Source organism: Culex pipiens, chromosome 2 (assembly GCF_016801865.2).
Source record: "Culex pipiens pallens isolate TS chromosome 2, TS_CPP_V2, whole genome shotgun sequence".
Taxonomy (NCBI): domain Eukaryota; kingdom Metazoa; phylum Arthropoda; class Insecta; order Diptera; family Culicidae; genus Culex; species Culex pipiens.
Window position 1 is genome coordinate 138,513,610 of NC_068938.1, and position 13,910 is coordinate 138,527,519.

General features: G+C 31.6%; 1 protein-coding gene across 1 annotated transcript in view; it reads left to right on the forward strand.

The window, feature by feature from the left end:
* Positions 1–13,910, forward strand: part of LOC120426057 (uncharacterized) — a 94,011-nt gene that overhangs the window by 55,237 nt on the left and 24,864 nt on the right. Inside the window, exon 2 of the mRNA XM_052706995.1 lies at positions 12,144–12,223. Within this exon, the coding sequence (XP_052562955.1) occupies positions 12,144–12,223 (80 nt within the window). The remainder of the gene's footprint in view (positions 1–12,143; positions 12,224–13,910) is intronic.

Sequence of the window (13,910 nt, forward strand, 5' to 3'; positions counted from 1 at the left end):
CCTGCTGAAGCCTCAAGCTATCGGCCCATTAGTTTGCTTTCATCTATTAGTAAATTATTCGAAAGAATAATTCTTAATAGAATGATGACGCACATTAATGAAAATTCAATTTTCGCTGATGAGCAGTTTGGATTTCGCCTTGGGCATTCAACTACTCATCAGTTGTTGAGAGTTTCAAATTTGATTCGAAGCAACAAATCTGAGGGCTATTCTACTGGCGCTGCTCTTCTAGATATAGAAAAAGCATTTGACAGTGTTTGGCATGAAGGTTTGATTGCGAAATTGAAAAGGTTTAATTTTCCGATTTATATCGTGAAAATTATTAAAAATTATTTGACGGATCGTACTCTGCAGGTATGTTATCAGAATAGCAAATCTGATCAACTACCTGTACGTGCCGGCGTCCCTCAAGGAAGCATTTTGGGTCCAATTTTATACAATATTTTTACTTCTGACTTGCCTGATTTGCCCCCAGGATGTCAGAAATCACTTTTTGCTGATGATACAAGCATCTCCGCCAAAGGTAGAAGCCTTCGTGTCATCACAAGAAGATTACAAAAAAGCTTGGATATTTTCAATTCTTATTTGAAAGAATGGAAAATTACTCCAAATGCTGCAAAAACTCAACTTATTATTTTCCCTCACAAACCAAGGGCTGATTTTCTTAAACCAAAAAGTCATCACATTATAAAGATGAATGAGGTAAATTTAAAATGGGAGGATCAAGTGAAATATCTTGGACTTGCTTTTGACAAAAATCTTACTTACAAGGATCACATTGAAAGTATCCAGGTTAAATGTAACAAATATATTAAATGTTTGTATCCGCTTATAAACAGGAATTCTAGACTTTGTCTCAAGAATAAACTATTAATTTATAAACAAATTTTCAGACCTGCCATGCTTTATGCTGTGCCGATCTGGACAAGCTGTTGCCTAACCAGGAAGAAAAAACTTCAGAGGATTCAGAACAAAATTCTGAAAATGATTCTGAAACTTCCTCCTTGGTTCAGCACCAGTGAACTTCATCAATTAGCCGAAGTTGACACTTTGGATGTTATGTCCAATAAGATAATTGATGCATTTCGACAAAAATCATTGCAGTCTTCAGCTGCATTGATCCGCTCTTTATATAGTTTATAAGTTAGTTTTAAGGTATCCCTTTTCCCTTTTGTACATGTAGGACCTCCTACATTTGAAATCACTAAATAGCGAAAGCTACAATATTTCATGAATAAATGAAAGTTGCTAGTATTTAAAATTGAGGTGAAAAGTCATCGATTGTGATTGGACACTCAATAATATTTTAACTGAATGAATGTACATGGAAGAGAAAATCAAAATAAATATAAATTAAAAAAAAAAAAAAAAAAAAAACCTTCACAGATCCCCAAAATTCGATTTCAATCCTGAGATATTCAATAAAAACCGAAAAAAACTCTGTGCATTTTTGTCACTTTACATATGATGTAAGTGCGACAACTGGCCAAATGGATTTCAGGTCAGAACGCGTTTGACGCTCGTACAAGTTAGATTACTGTAAACATTTGTAATTGTAACTCGGGACTCCGGCTACCAACTTCAACCAAACTTTGGGACAATGCACATAATGGTCAAATCATTTGTTTAAATCATTTTTTTTTCTTATACATTCCAGGGATGTCAGCAATTCTTGTCATTGGCCGTTCGATCGAGATCAAGATTTTTGCTCCAGATGATAGAGGATGTTCCAATGCATCTTCTGATTCTTGAAATTTACTAAAATAGTGTTTAGTTTTGGCTGCTGATGCGAAAAATCAAACGGCTAATATCATTATTCTAATGTGCAATTGGCTTAACCCTTTAAAAATTCGTTTAAAATACATGTTTCATCCCATTATCTTTGAAAAGCATGGGAAAAAAATACAATTTTGAGGTTAGAAGTTGTTGCATGTGACTTTGCTTATGTATTTAAAAATGCTTTTTTTAAGATATCAACTTTAACTATGTTTTTTTTAAATAAATTCTCCTATATACAGTAAAATGAAGGTAATATTACAATTGTCAGCAAAAAAAAATGCGTAATTTGATCTCTGAAAATGTGTAATTTTACCACTTTTCTGGTGTAATGTAACTTTTTCAGTCTAAATTGAGATAAAATTACATGATAACAGATTCCTTCCAATTTTACACAATTTTTAATGTGTAGTTTAAGTAAAAAAATAAGTATACAGTAGCTTTTATTTATGCCTCAGGCTATGCTTTTACACATTGTTTTAATAATGGTATCATTGTATAGCAGAAAATATGAAAACAATCAAAAAATTTAAAAAGTTGCTTTAAAAATAAGAAAAATAAATAAAAGCGAAATAAAGTAATCAAACGAGGTGGTACAATAAAGCAAAAAACTATCAGAAACAAACATAAACTAAACAAGATCAGTTTAGTTTTTTACAGAACAAAAGATGCTCAAAATGACCTACACGGGAAAAATAAAAAAATCTTGAAAAAATTGGGCATGGGAGATTCCATGACTAACAATAAAACGCGGTTTTCTCAGAATGGATGAGTTGACATAAAAGCCAAATATTCAATTTTGATCCGAATTTTCCCTTGAAAAAAACTTGTTTCGGAAGTGATGGCGAACTGGATACTTTTTCTATGATCTTTTGAAAGAAAAATACAATACCTCTTGAAAAGACATCAAATGATCAAATCGATGGAATTGTGTGGATTAATATTTTAAAAAATCCCAGAAAAGTTAAAAGAAGTTCCGCTTACAAGAACATCTTGTATTAATAAAATCTCTGTTAGAACTCTGGATAACATTCACAGAAAATAAAATGTTGGTGCTCCACTAGTCAATATTTCACTATCCATAAATTTCATATTTATAAAGAAAGGATTCACTTAAAAACTTTTTAAATATAGTGAATTGACACTAGATCAAAACTAATAATGGGTGCTCTATAAGTTTGCAAAGCAAAATGCGAAACAATGTCGTCGGATGATAAATTGAATACACTTTTCATAAAGGTAAGTGAGATCTGGCTTTAAAAAATATCATAAATATCACTTAAGTAGTCTTAACTTGAGACAGGGTTGCCAGATCTTCAATTTTTTTGACTAGGTAGGAAGGTCTTGTGATTACCTGTCTATTGATAGGTCAGATGATGGATCCGAAGATAGTTTCCATACAGAAAAGTAAGATCCGGCTTAAAAAATACTTAAGGTGAAACGGGAAGGCAGTGCCGTATTGACTACACGACTCGAGTTTTTGAAAGCACTTTTGAGGAAAATGCCGTAACTTAAACAAGTTCTGTCTGTTGCAGACGATGAATACAAAGAATACAAGTAAGCTGTCGAATTCAGAAATTGATTTAGGTTGAGCAGAAGTTGTCCTTGAACTGGTTATATGCAGCAATTCCATTTGAAAAGAGCTTAAGGGTTCACAGCAACCAAGGAAGTTGTTGTCTTCTTATTCCAAAATTGACAAACTTACGGACCCAATCCTGAAATAATCTGATTGTAAATATAGTCAAACTTTGTTAAAAATAACTTTGAAGATAGTACTTTAGGGGATGAATAAACAATCATGTCGATAGTTCCCGTAGTTTTGAAGATAATAAAATGTCTGTAACAAAAATCTTGGTGCATAAGCTCTAATTGATGTGTACCGTTAAACCGATCGTTCTCCGATCGGGCTCAAAATTGTTGGAAGGGAGTTCTTTGACCAAAATAATTTGACCAGTATTTTTCTGATTGTCCATTAGGGTGACGTACACTGGGCTATGGTGGCCCCAAAAATTGCCATTTTCTTCATTTTTTGCAAAAACCACATTTTTCAACAAATCATAACTCCACGCCATTTTAACCGATTTTAGTTGTCGTGGACGCAAATGAATGGTGATAAGTTAGTCTTTCGAGGTAAAATAGTTTGATGACCAAAAAATCTAGCAGAAAAATGTCGAGCCCGATCGGAGAACTTTTTTTCGGTATAAGCTCTTTTCAAATGGAATTGCTGTATTTAAACCAATGTTTAATTTGCTTTTAAAATCTATCCAAAAAGAAATGACATATTCAATTAGCATAATTTATTTGTAAAAACAATATTAAAACATGGGGAATGATCGATACTACAATCTAAATAGGGACAGCTATTTCAAAGCACTTCACATTTTACAATTGACGTACACATTTTTTGCTCTTAGTTTCTTTAAATCAAAACCAATCATTTATGAAAATATTTCACAAAAGCATTGCTTTATAAGTTGTCTCATTTTTCTCCATATGTCCCGATTTACACCAGTTGACAGTACTGAATAGAGGCGTCCTTGAATTTCCCGGCAAATTTGTTGAAAATTCCCGCTTCCCAAGAATTTTACAACCCCGGAAAGTTGGACGCTCTAGTATTGAATCATCAATTTTCTTTTGCAAATGGACTGAGGACAAATTTGCCTAAAATTTCTCGAATTGCTAACACTCCTCCGTCCAAGGCATCCAGTACTTACACGAACGACCAAGGCGGAAAAAAAGTTGGAACGCTAACTTCAACTCGCTGGTTCTCAGCCAAAACTCAACCAATCTGGATGATTCCTTTTTCCAGAGATTTGTACGGATCTCCAGATGAGCCTAGAACTTTGCAGATCTCGATTTGATCAATCCTCTAATTACTACGACTAAATTAGTCGGAGCAACTTTTTTTCCGCGTGTATTTCTGAAAAGCGACTCAAGCGGGAACATTTTTGCTACGCTGCAAAAACCCAATAACTTTGCTAAAATGTTAGCAAAACCCATAAAATTATACATCAAAATTTCCGTTATGATCTCAGGATTGTGATGAGCTTCTCAAATTTCCATTATTTTCTCAAAAAAAATCACAAAACTACGTAAAACTACAGAAAAAATAAAAATGCCTCATTTTATGACTAGAACTTTATGGTAAAATCATTGATTTCATTGATTTTTTTCATGAAAATGTTTCAAATGATCTAAATTATATGTTTCAGAATCATTCTGAGTGTGATTTTTCCTGAATACTACAAAATTTTACCAAAACTCCGTAAAATACAGAAAATTTGATACATTCCTTTAGAACTTTATTTGCTTCATGGTAAAATCATTGATTTATTTTATGAAAATGTTTCAAATGATCTAAATTACAAATTTCCGAATTATTCTGAGTGAGATTCTTACTGAATACTACAAAATTTTACCAAAACTACGTAAAATACAGAAAATTGTATGCTTTCCTTTAGAACTTTATTTGCTTCATGGTAAAATCATTGATTTATTTTATGAAAAAATTTCAGATGATCTAAATTATAAGTTTCCGAATCATTCTGAGTGTGTTTCTTCCTGAATACTACAACATTTTACGAAAACTACGTAAAATACAGAAAATTTGATACTTTCCTTTAGAACTTTATTTGCTTCATGGTAAAATCATTGATTTATTTTATGAAAATGTTTCAAATGATCTAAATTATATGTTTCAGAATCATTCTGAGTGTGTTTTTTCCTGAATACTACAAAATTTTACCAAAACTACGTAAAATACAGAAAATTTGATACATTCCTTTAGAACTTTATTTGCTTGATGGTAAAATCATTGATTTATTTTATGAAAATGTTTCAAATGATCTAAATTACAAGTTTCCGAATTATTCTGAGTGAGATTCTTACTGAATACTACAAAATTTTACCAAAACTACGTAAAATACAGAAAATTGTATGCTTTCCTTTAGAACTTTATTTGCTTCATGGTAAAATCATTGATTTATTTTATGAAAATGTTTCAAATGATCTAAATTGCAAGTTTCCGAATTGTTCTGAGTGAGATTCTTACTGAATACTACAAAATTTTACCAAAACTACGTAAAATACAAACAAAATATGCTTTCCTTTAGAACTTTATTTGCTTCATGGAAAAATCATTGATTTATTTATAAAAATGTTTCAAATGATCTAAATAACAAGTTTCCGAATTATTCTGAGTGAGATTCTTACTGAATACTACAAAATTTTACCAAAACTACGTAAAATACAGAAAATTTGATACATTCCTTTAGAACTTTATTTGCTTGATGGTAAAATCATTGATTTATTTTATGAAAATGTTTCAAATTATCTAAATTACAAGTTTCCGAATTATTCTGAGTGAGATTCTTACTGAATACTACAAAATTTTACCAAAACTACGTAAAATACAGAAAATTGTATGTTTTCCTTTAGAACTTTATTTGCTTCATGGTAAAATCATTGATTTATTTCATGAAAATGTTTCAAATGATCTAAATTACAAGTTTCCGAATTATTCTGAGTGAGATTCTTACTGAATACTACAAAATTTTACCAAAACTACGTAAAATACAGAAAATTTGATACATTCCTTCAGAACTTAATTTGCTTCATGGTAAAATCATTGATTTATTTTATGAAAATGTTTCAAATGATCTAAATTATATGTTTCAAAATCATTTTGAGTGTGTTTTTTCCTGAATACTACAAAATTTTACCAAAACTACGTAAAATACAGAAAATTTGATACATTCCTTTAGAACTTTATTTGCTTCATGGTAAAATCATTGATTTATTTTTTGAAAAGGTAACTTTTTTGAAAAAAGTCGCAGTTGTTCATTTTTTTGAATAGCTGAGAAAATTTTCTATATTTTGCTTTTTAGAACTATGTTGATACGACCCTTAGTTGCAGAGATATTGCCATTCAAAGGTTAAAAAACAGGAAAATTGATGTTTTCTAAGTCTCACCCAATCAACCGACCATTTTCTAATGTCGATATCTCAGCAACTAATGGTCCGATTTACAATGTTGGAATATGAAACATTTGTGATCTTTTCGAAAAAAATATTTAAAAAATTTAAAATCATGACTAACATTTCAAAAGGGCGTAATATCGAATGTTTGGCCCTTTTAAAAATATTTTCAGCTTTTCAAAAATATTTTTTTCAAATGTGGGCAAACATGGGCACTAATTTAAAAAAATGAATAACAGCGACTTTTTTCAAAAAAGTAACCTGAAAATGGCTTGACTTGAAAACAGTGCACTTTATAAAAAAAATCACTGAAGCTCTTTTTGATTGCAAATTCGATTTTACATAGAAAAATTAAGTTGAAATTTTTTTGCGAACAATATTTCGATTTTTTTTAAAAAATCTGTATTTATTCAAAAAAACATAACTCGGTCAAAGATTTATTGCCCATTCTGGAAATTTCTGAAAAGTTGGCATTTGATGTCCTCTAAAACATATCAGAAAATAAAAAAAAAATAAAAATAGTGTTTTTTTGCAAATCAAGTTTTAGTGACAAAAAGTGAAATTAAAAATCACCTATTTTTTTTACAGTGTATTACTTTTTTTCAGTGTAGTCCATTTCCATACCTACAACTTTGCCGAAGACACCAAATCGATCAAAAAATTCCTTCAAAAGATAAAGATTTTGAATTTTTGTAGATCATTTTTGTATGAACAGCTGACAAATTTGTATGGAAAATTTAATGAACGAACTAATGATGCAAAATGGCTTCTTTGGGCATACTAAAGACACCAAAATAGTTTCAGCCGGATTAAAAAAATACAAAAAATAAAATTAAAGAAAAAAGACCGATTTTGTAGAGGACTGCTCCCATACAATAAACTTCCAAAACAATGCTCTACATTCTAATACCAACATAAAATTATAAAAATTATAAAATTTTCTGTATTTTACGAAGTTTTGGTAAAATTTTGTAGTATTCAGGGAGAAACACACTCAGAATGATTCGGAAACTTATTATTCAGATCATTTGAAACATTTTGCATGAAATAATTCAATGAATTTACCATGAAGTAAACAAAGTTCTAAAGGAAGGCATAAAATTTTCTGTATTTTACGTAGTTTTGGTAAAATTTTGTAGTATTCAGGAAGAAACACACTCAGAATGATTCGGAAACTTGTAGTTTAGATCATCTGAATTTTTTTCATAAAATAAATCAATGATTTAACCATGAAGCAAATTAAGTTCTAAAGGAAAGCATACAATTTTCTGTATGTTACGTAGTTTTGGTAAAATTTTGTAATATTCAGTAAGAATCTCACTCAGAATAATTCGGAAACTTGTAATTTAGATCATTTGAAACATTTTCATAAAATAAATCAATGATTTTACCATGAAGCAAATAAAGTTCTAAAGGAAAGCATACAATTTTCTGTATTTTACGTAGTTTTGGTAAAATTTTGTAGTATTGAGGAAGAAACACACTCAGAATGATTCGGAAACTTATAATTTAGATCATCTGAATTTTTTTCATAAAATAAATCAATGATTTTACCATCAAGCAAATAAAGTTCTAAAGGAAAGCATACAATTTTCTGTATTTTACGTAGTTTTGGTAAAATTTTGTAGTATTCAGTAAGAATCTCACTCAGAATAATTCGGAAACTTGTAATTTAGATCATTTGAAACATTTTCATAAAATAAATCAATGATTTTACCATGAAGCAAATAAAGTTCTAAAGGAAAGTATCAAATTTTTCTGTATTTTACGTAGTTTTGGTAAAATTTTGTAGTATTCAGTAAGAATCTCACTCAGAATAATTCGGAAACTTGTAATTAAGATCATTTGAAACATTTTCATAAAATAAATCAATGATTTTACCATGAAGCAAATAAAGTTCTAAAGGAAAGTATCAAATTTTCTGTATTTTACGTAGTTTTGGTAAAATTTTGTAGTATTCAGGAAAAAACACACTCAGAATGATTCTGAAACATATAATTTAGATCATTTGAAACATTTTCATAAAATAAATCAATGATTTTACCATGAAGCAAATAAAGTTCTAAAGGAATGTATCAAATTTTCTGTATTTTACGTAGTTTTGGTAAAATTTTGTAGTATTCAGTAAGAATCTCACTCAGAATAATTTGGAAACTTGTAATTTAGATCATTTGAAACATTTTCATAAAATAAATCAATGATTTTACCATGAAGCAAATAAAGTTCTAAAGGAAAGTATCAAATTTTCTGTATTTTACGTAGTTTTGGTAAAATTTTGTAGTATTCAGGAAAAAACACACTCAGAATGATTCTGAAACATATAATTTAGATCATTTGAAACATTTTCATAAAATAAATCAATGATTTTACCATGAAGCAAATAAAGTTCTAAAGGAAAGTATCAAATTTTCTGTATTTTACGTAGTTTTGGTAAAATTTTGTATTATTCAGTAAGAATCTCACTCAGAATAATTCGGACACTTGTAATTTAGATCATTTGAAACATTTTCATAAAATAAATCAATGATTTTACCATGAAGCAAATAAAGTTCTAAAGGAATGTATCAAATTTTCTGTATTTTACGTAGTTTTGGTAAAATTTTGTAGTATTCAGGAAAAAACACACTCAGAATGATTCTGAAACATATAATTTAGATCATTTGAAACATTTTCATAAAATAAATCAATGATTTTACCATGAAGCAAATAAAGTTCTAAAGGAATGTATCAAATTTTCTGCATTTTACGTAGTTTTGGTAAAATTTTGTAGTATTCAGGAAAAAACACACTCAGAATGATTCTGAAACATATAATTTAGATCATTTGAAACATTTTCATAAAATAAATCAATGATTTTACCATGAAGCAAATAAAGTTCTAAAGGAATGTATCAAAATTTTCTGTATTTTACGTAGTTTTGGTAAAATTTTGTAGTATTCAGTAAGAATCTCACTCAGAATAATTCGGAAACTTGTAATTTAGATCATTTGAAACATTTTCATAAAATAAATCAATGATTTTACCATGAAGCAAATAAAGTTCTAATGGAAAGCATACAATTTTCTGTATTTTACGTAGTTTTGGTAAAATTTTGTAGTATTCAGTAAGAATCTCACTCAGAATAATTCGGAAACTTGTAATTTAGATCATTTGAAACATTTTCATAAAATAAATCAATGATTTTACCATGAAGCAAATAAAGTTCTAAAGGAATGTATCAAATTTTCTGTATTTTACGTAGTTTTGGTAAAATTTTGTAGTATTCAGGAAAAAACACACTCAGAATGATTCTGAAACATATAATTTAGATTATTTGAAACATTTTCATAAAAAAATTCAATGAAATCAATGATTTTACCATAAAGTTCTAGTCATAAAATGAGGCATTTTTATTTTTTCTGTAGTTTTACGTAGTTTTGTGAATTTTTTTGAGAAAATAATGGAAATTTGAGAAGCTCATCATAATCCTGAGATCATAACGGAAATTTTGATGTATAATTTTATGGGTTTTGCTAACATTTTAGCAAAGTTATTGTGTTTTTGCAGCGTAGCAAAAATGTTCCCGCTTGAGTTGCTTTTCAGAAATACACGCGGAAAAAAAGTTGCTCCGACTAATTTAGTCGTAGTAATTAGAGGATTGATCAAATCGAGATCTGCAAAGTTCTAGGCTCATCTGGAGATCCGTACAAATCTCTGGAAAAAGGAATCATCCAGATTGGTTGAGTTTTGGCTGAGAACCAGCGAGTTGAAGTTAGCGTTCCAACTTTTTTTCCGCCTTGGACGGAGGAGTGCTAAAGAATCTACTCTTCGGTACCGAGCGAGAGCAACAACGACACGGCAGAAATTTCTATATCATTCAAATCTAAATTAGAAGCACGGCCAGCAGCAACAGAGGTATACTCCGATGGTTGCTGATGGTTATGCTGCTCTCCACATGGAGTTTGGAGTCAGCTCTATAGAGGACCGGAGAGCGTTTCCAGGATCATGAAGCCGTGGGGGTGAAAAAGTGTCTGCAAGTTTATGCTGTGCTGTGCTCTCCGACGAAGAAGACGTCCGTTGAGTTTTCGAAGGACAGTTTTTTTTTTAGGATAAGCACCAGCCAGCAGGTTTGGGATCCGGGGGATGGGTCTGGGTAATCATGCTTTGTGATTTGCGGCAAATCCTCCGGAGTCGTCAGCACGCACGTCTCGAAAATGAGTTATGATACTGTGACGACAAGGAGAGGGCCACCTAGAAGAGAAAGGGTGGGATCCTGTGGTGTTCAGGAGGAAGGCACAGAGTGACAAACTTTGTCGGTTGACATGCAAATCTCTGAAATCCTGATTAGCATAAACCATTATGGAAAATAGCTTGACCTAGATGGTGGTGTGACACACACAAACTCACGCAGAGAAAGTAAACCGTATTGGATTTGCTGTACGAAAACCGGTAGTTTGGAACCAGGATTTCACCGGATATCGAAGTTGAAGACAGTGATGTTCAGTATGGTCCCCTCTGAAAGCATAAATTGGCTTATTATTAGCACGCAATAATGCATATCCGAGTGAGGACAACGTTTTGTTGATGGGACAAAAGCAGAACAATCTAAATTTGATTGGATATTAAAATTAACGCAAGATTATTCTGATTCAAGACGATTTTTGAACTGCGGAGACAAATGTGTATCACCTTTCCGTTGTTATGTCACTTTTTCAGTCAAAAGTTTGTTTTGGAATTATGTTTGTTCTGACAATGTAACGTAATGGTAGTAATAAAATATCTATTGCATTGGAATGGACTAGAAAAAAAAACTAATAACAAATGCAAAACAATGCTCTTTATCCTGGCAAACAAAAAATAATTAAGATGCATTGTTAAATTGATTCGCTTTCCTAATCAGCTAAACCAACATACTGCAACAGCATACTCATCCGCTTGCACGGCAAAATCAAGCAAATATAAATAATTCCGACATATTTGTGGAAAATTATGCGCCATATTTGCACTGCACAACGAGATAATTTAACGAGCGACTGGTTCCGGAAGCGGGACAAAATTAAACAATTATTTTAATTGTGAAAATGCAAATTTTTCCAACCAGCTGGACACGTTAGTCCCGCACCATAAATGTGTGTCTGTAGAGAAAGAGTTCCCGGCGGTCCGAAATTCCAGTCCATCTTCAATCACGACAACGCCTTGTCGTGAGCCAGCTCCAATGTCATCATCGTTGGAATGCCAGGCTAAGGAGAGAAAATTTAATCACATTGTTTTCCACAGTTTTGCCTCACGTTTACTGTACTTTCAGTTCAGTCTCTCCTCTCAAACTACACTCGCTGGTTCCTCCGGTGCAATCAAAATTTTGCTATATGAAAATTTCGCCATTTCCACATCCGTGTCCCGTCCACAATCAGCCCCAGACAGAGTCACGTACCTTTCTTGGACCGGCTGGCTGCCGCCGCCGTCGGCGTCTACCAAGAACAACGGTGGTAGGGTAAGTATTTCTATTTAGAAAATTATAAAACAAACGGGTATATATTTGTCAGAGAAAAAATAATATTAAAAATCAACACAAATATGACTTACAGTCATCTCACATATTCGGAACACCCACAAATTCGGAACACTTTTGTGGTAATTTGTCAATAACATGCCAAATGCAGCTTTTGTGTCGACCCTACTATTTTTAGGACCTTCATTTGGACATTCTCTTGCTATTTCACAAGTAAAAGTAGTACTTTTTGAACAAAAAACCCCATTCCAAGACCACTTTATCCAGAGCAGCAAAACTCTGCCTCCAAATTGCCTGTTTCATGATTGTGGGATGTTATTGTGCCTCCCACAATTGTGGAACACCTGAATTTAACTGATATTTTTACAAAAAAAGTAATCAGACCATTCATAAAACATAACTAAGCTTGAGTTTCGTTGGTTTCAGTGCGTGAAGTCATTATTTTGTAAAAATTGTGTACTCATGGAGAGAACCAAAGTTTGTTTACATCCGTAAGAAAAAAGTGTTCCGAATTTGTGGATTCCAAGCGAAAAAGTTTTTCTTCAAAAACTTGATATAAAAGTTAAAATTTGCAGTTGTTCGAAAGAGCATTCCTTGACTTTTTTTTGATAAGGTCCTATAAACAAATGTTTTTTTTTTTTTTTTTAATTTATATTTATTTTGATTTTCTCTTCCATGTACATTCATTCAGTTAAAATATTATTGAGTGTCCAATCACAATCGATGACTTTTCACCTCAATTTTAAATACAAGCAACTTTCATTTATTCATGAAATATTGTAGCTTACGCTATTCAGTGATTTCAAATGTAGGAGATCCTACATGTACAAAAGGGAAAAGGGATACCTTAAAACTAACTTATAAACTATATAAAGAGCGGATCAATGCAGCTGAAGACTGCAATGATTTTTGTCGAAATGCATCAATTATCTTATTGGACATAACATCCAAAGTGTCAACTTCGGCTAATTGATGAAGTTCACTGGTGCTGAACCAGGGAGGAAGTTTCAGAATCATTTTCAGAGTTTTGTTCTGAATCCTCTGAAGTTTTTTCTTCCTGGTTAGGCAACAGCTTGTCCAGATCGGCACAGCATAAAGCATGGCAGGTCTGAAAATTTGTTTATAAATTAACAGTTTATTCTTGAGACAAAGTCTAGAATTCCTGTTTATAAGTGGGTACAAACATTTAATATATTTGTTACATTTAACCTGGATACTTTCAATGTGATCCTTGTAAGTAAGGTTTTTGTCAAAAGCAAGTCCAAGATATTTCACTTGATCCTCCCACTTTAAGTTTACCTCATTCATCTTTATAATGTGATGACTTTTTGGTTTAAGAAAATCAGCCCTTGGTTTGTGAGGGAAAATAATAAGTTGAGTTTTTGCAGCATTTGGAGTAATTTTCCATTCTTTCAAATAAGAATTGAAAATATCCAAGCTTTTTTGTAATCTTCTTGTGATGACACGAAGGCTTCTACCTTTGGCGGAGATGCTTGTATCATCAGCAAAAAGTGATTTCTGACATCCTGGGGGCAAATCAGGCAAGTCAGAAGTAAAAATATTGTATAAAATTGGACCCAAAATGCTTCCTTGAGGGACGCCGGCACGTACAGGTAGTTGATCAGATTTGCTATTCTGATAACATACCTGCAGAGTACGATCCGTCAAA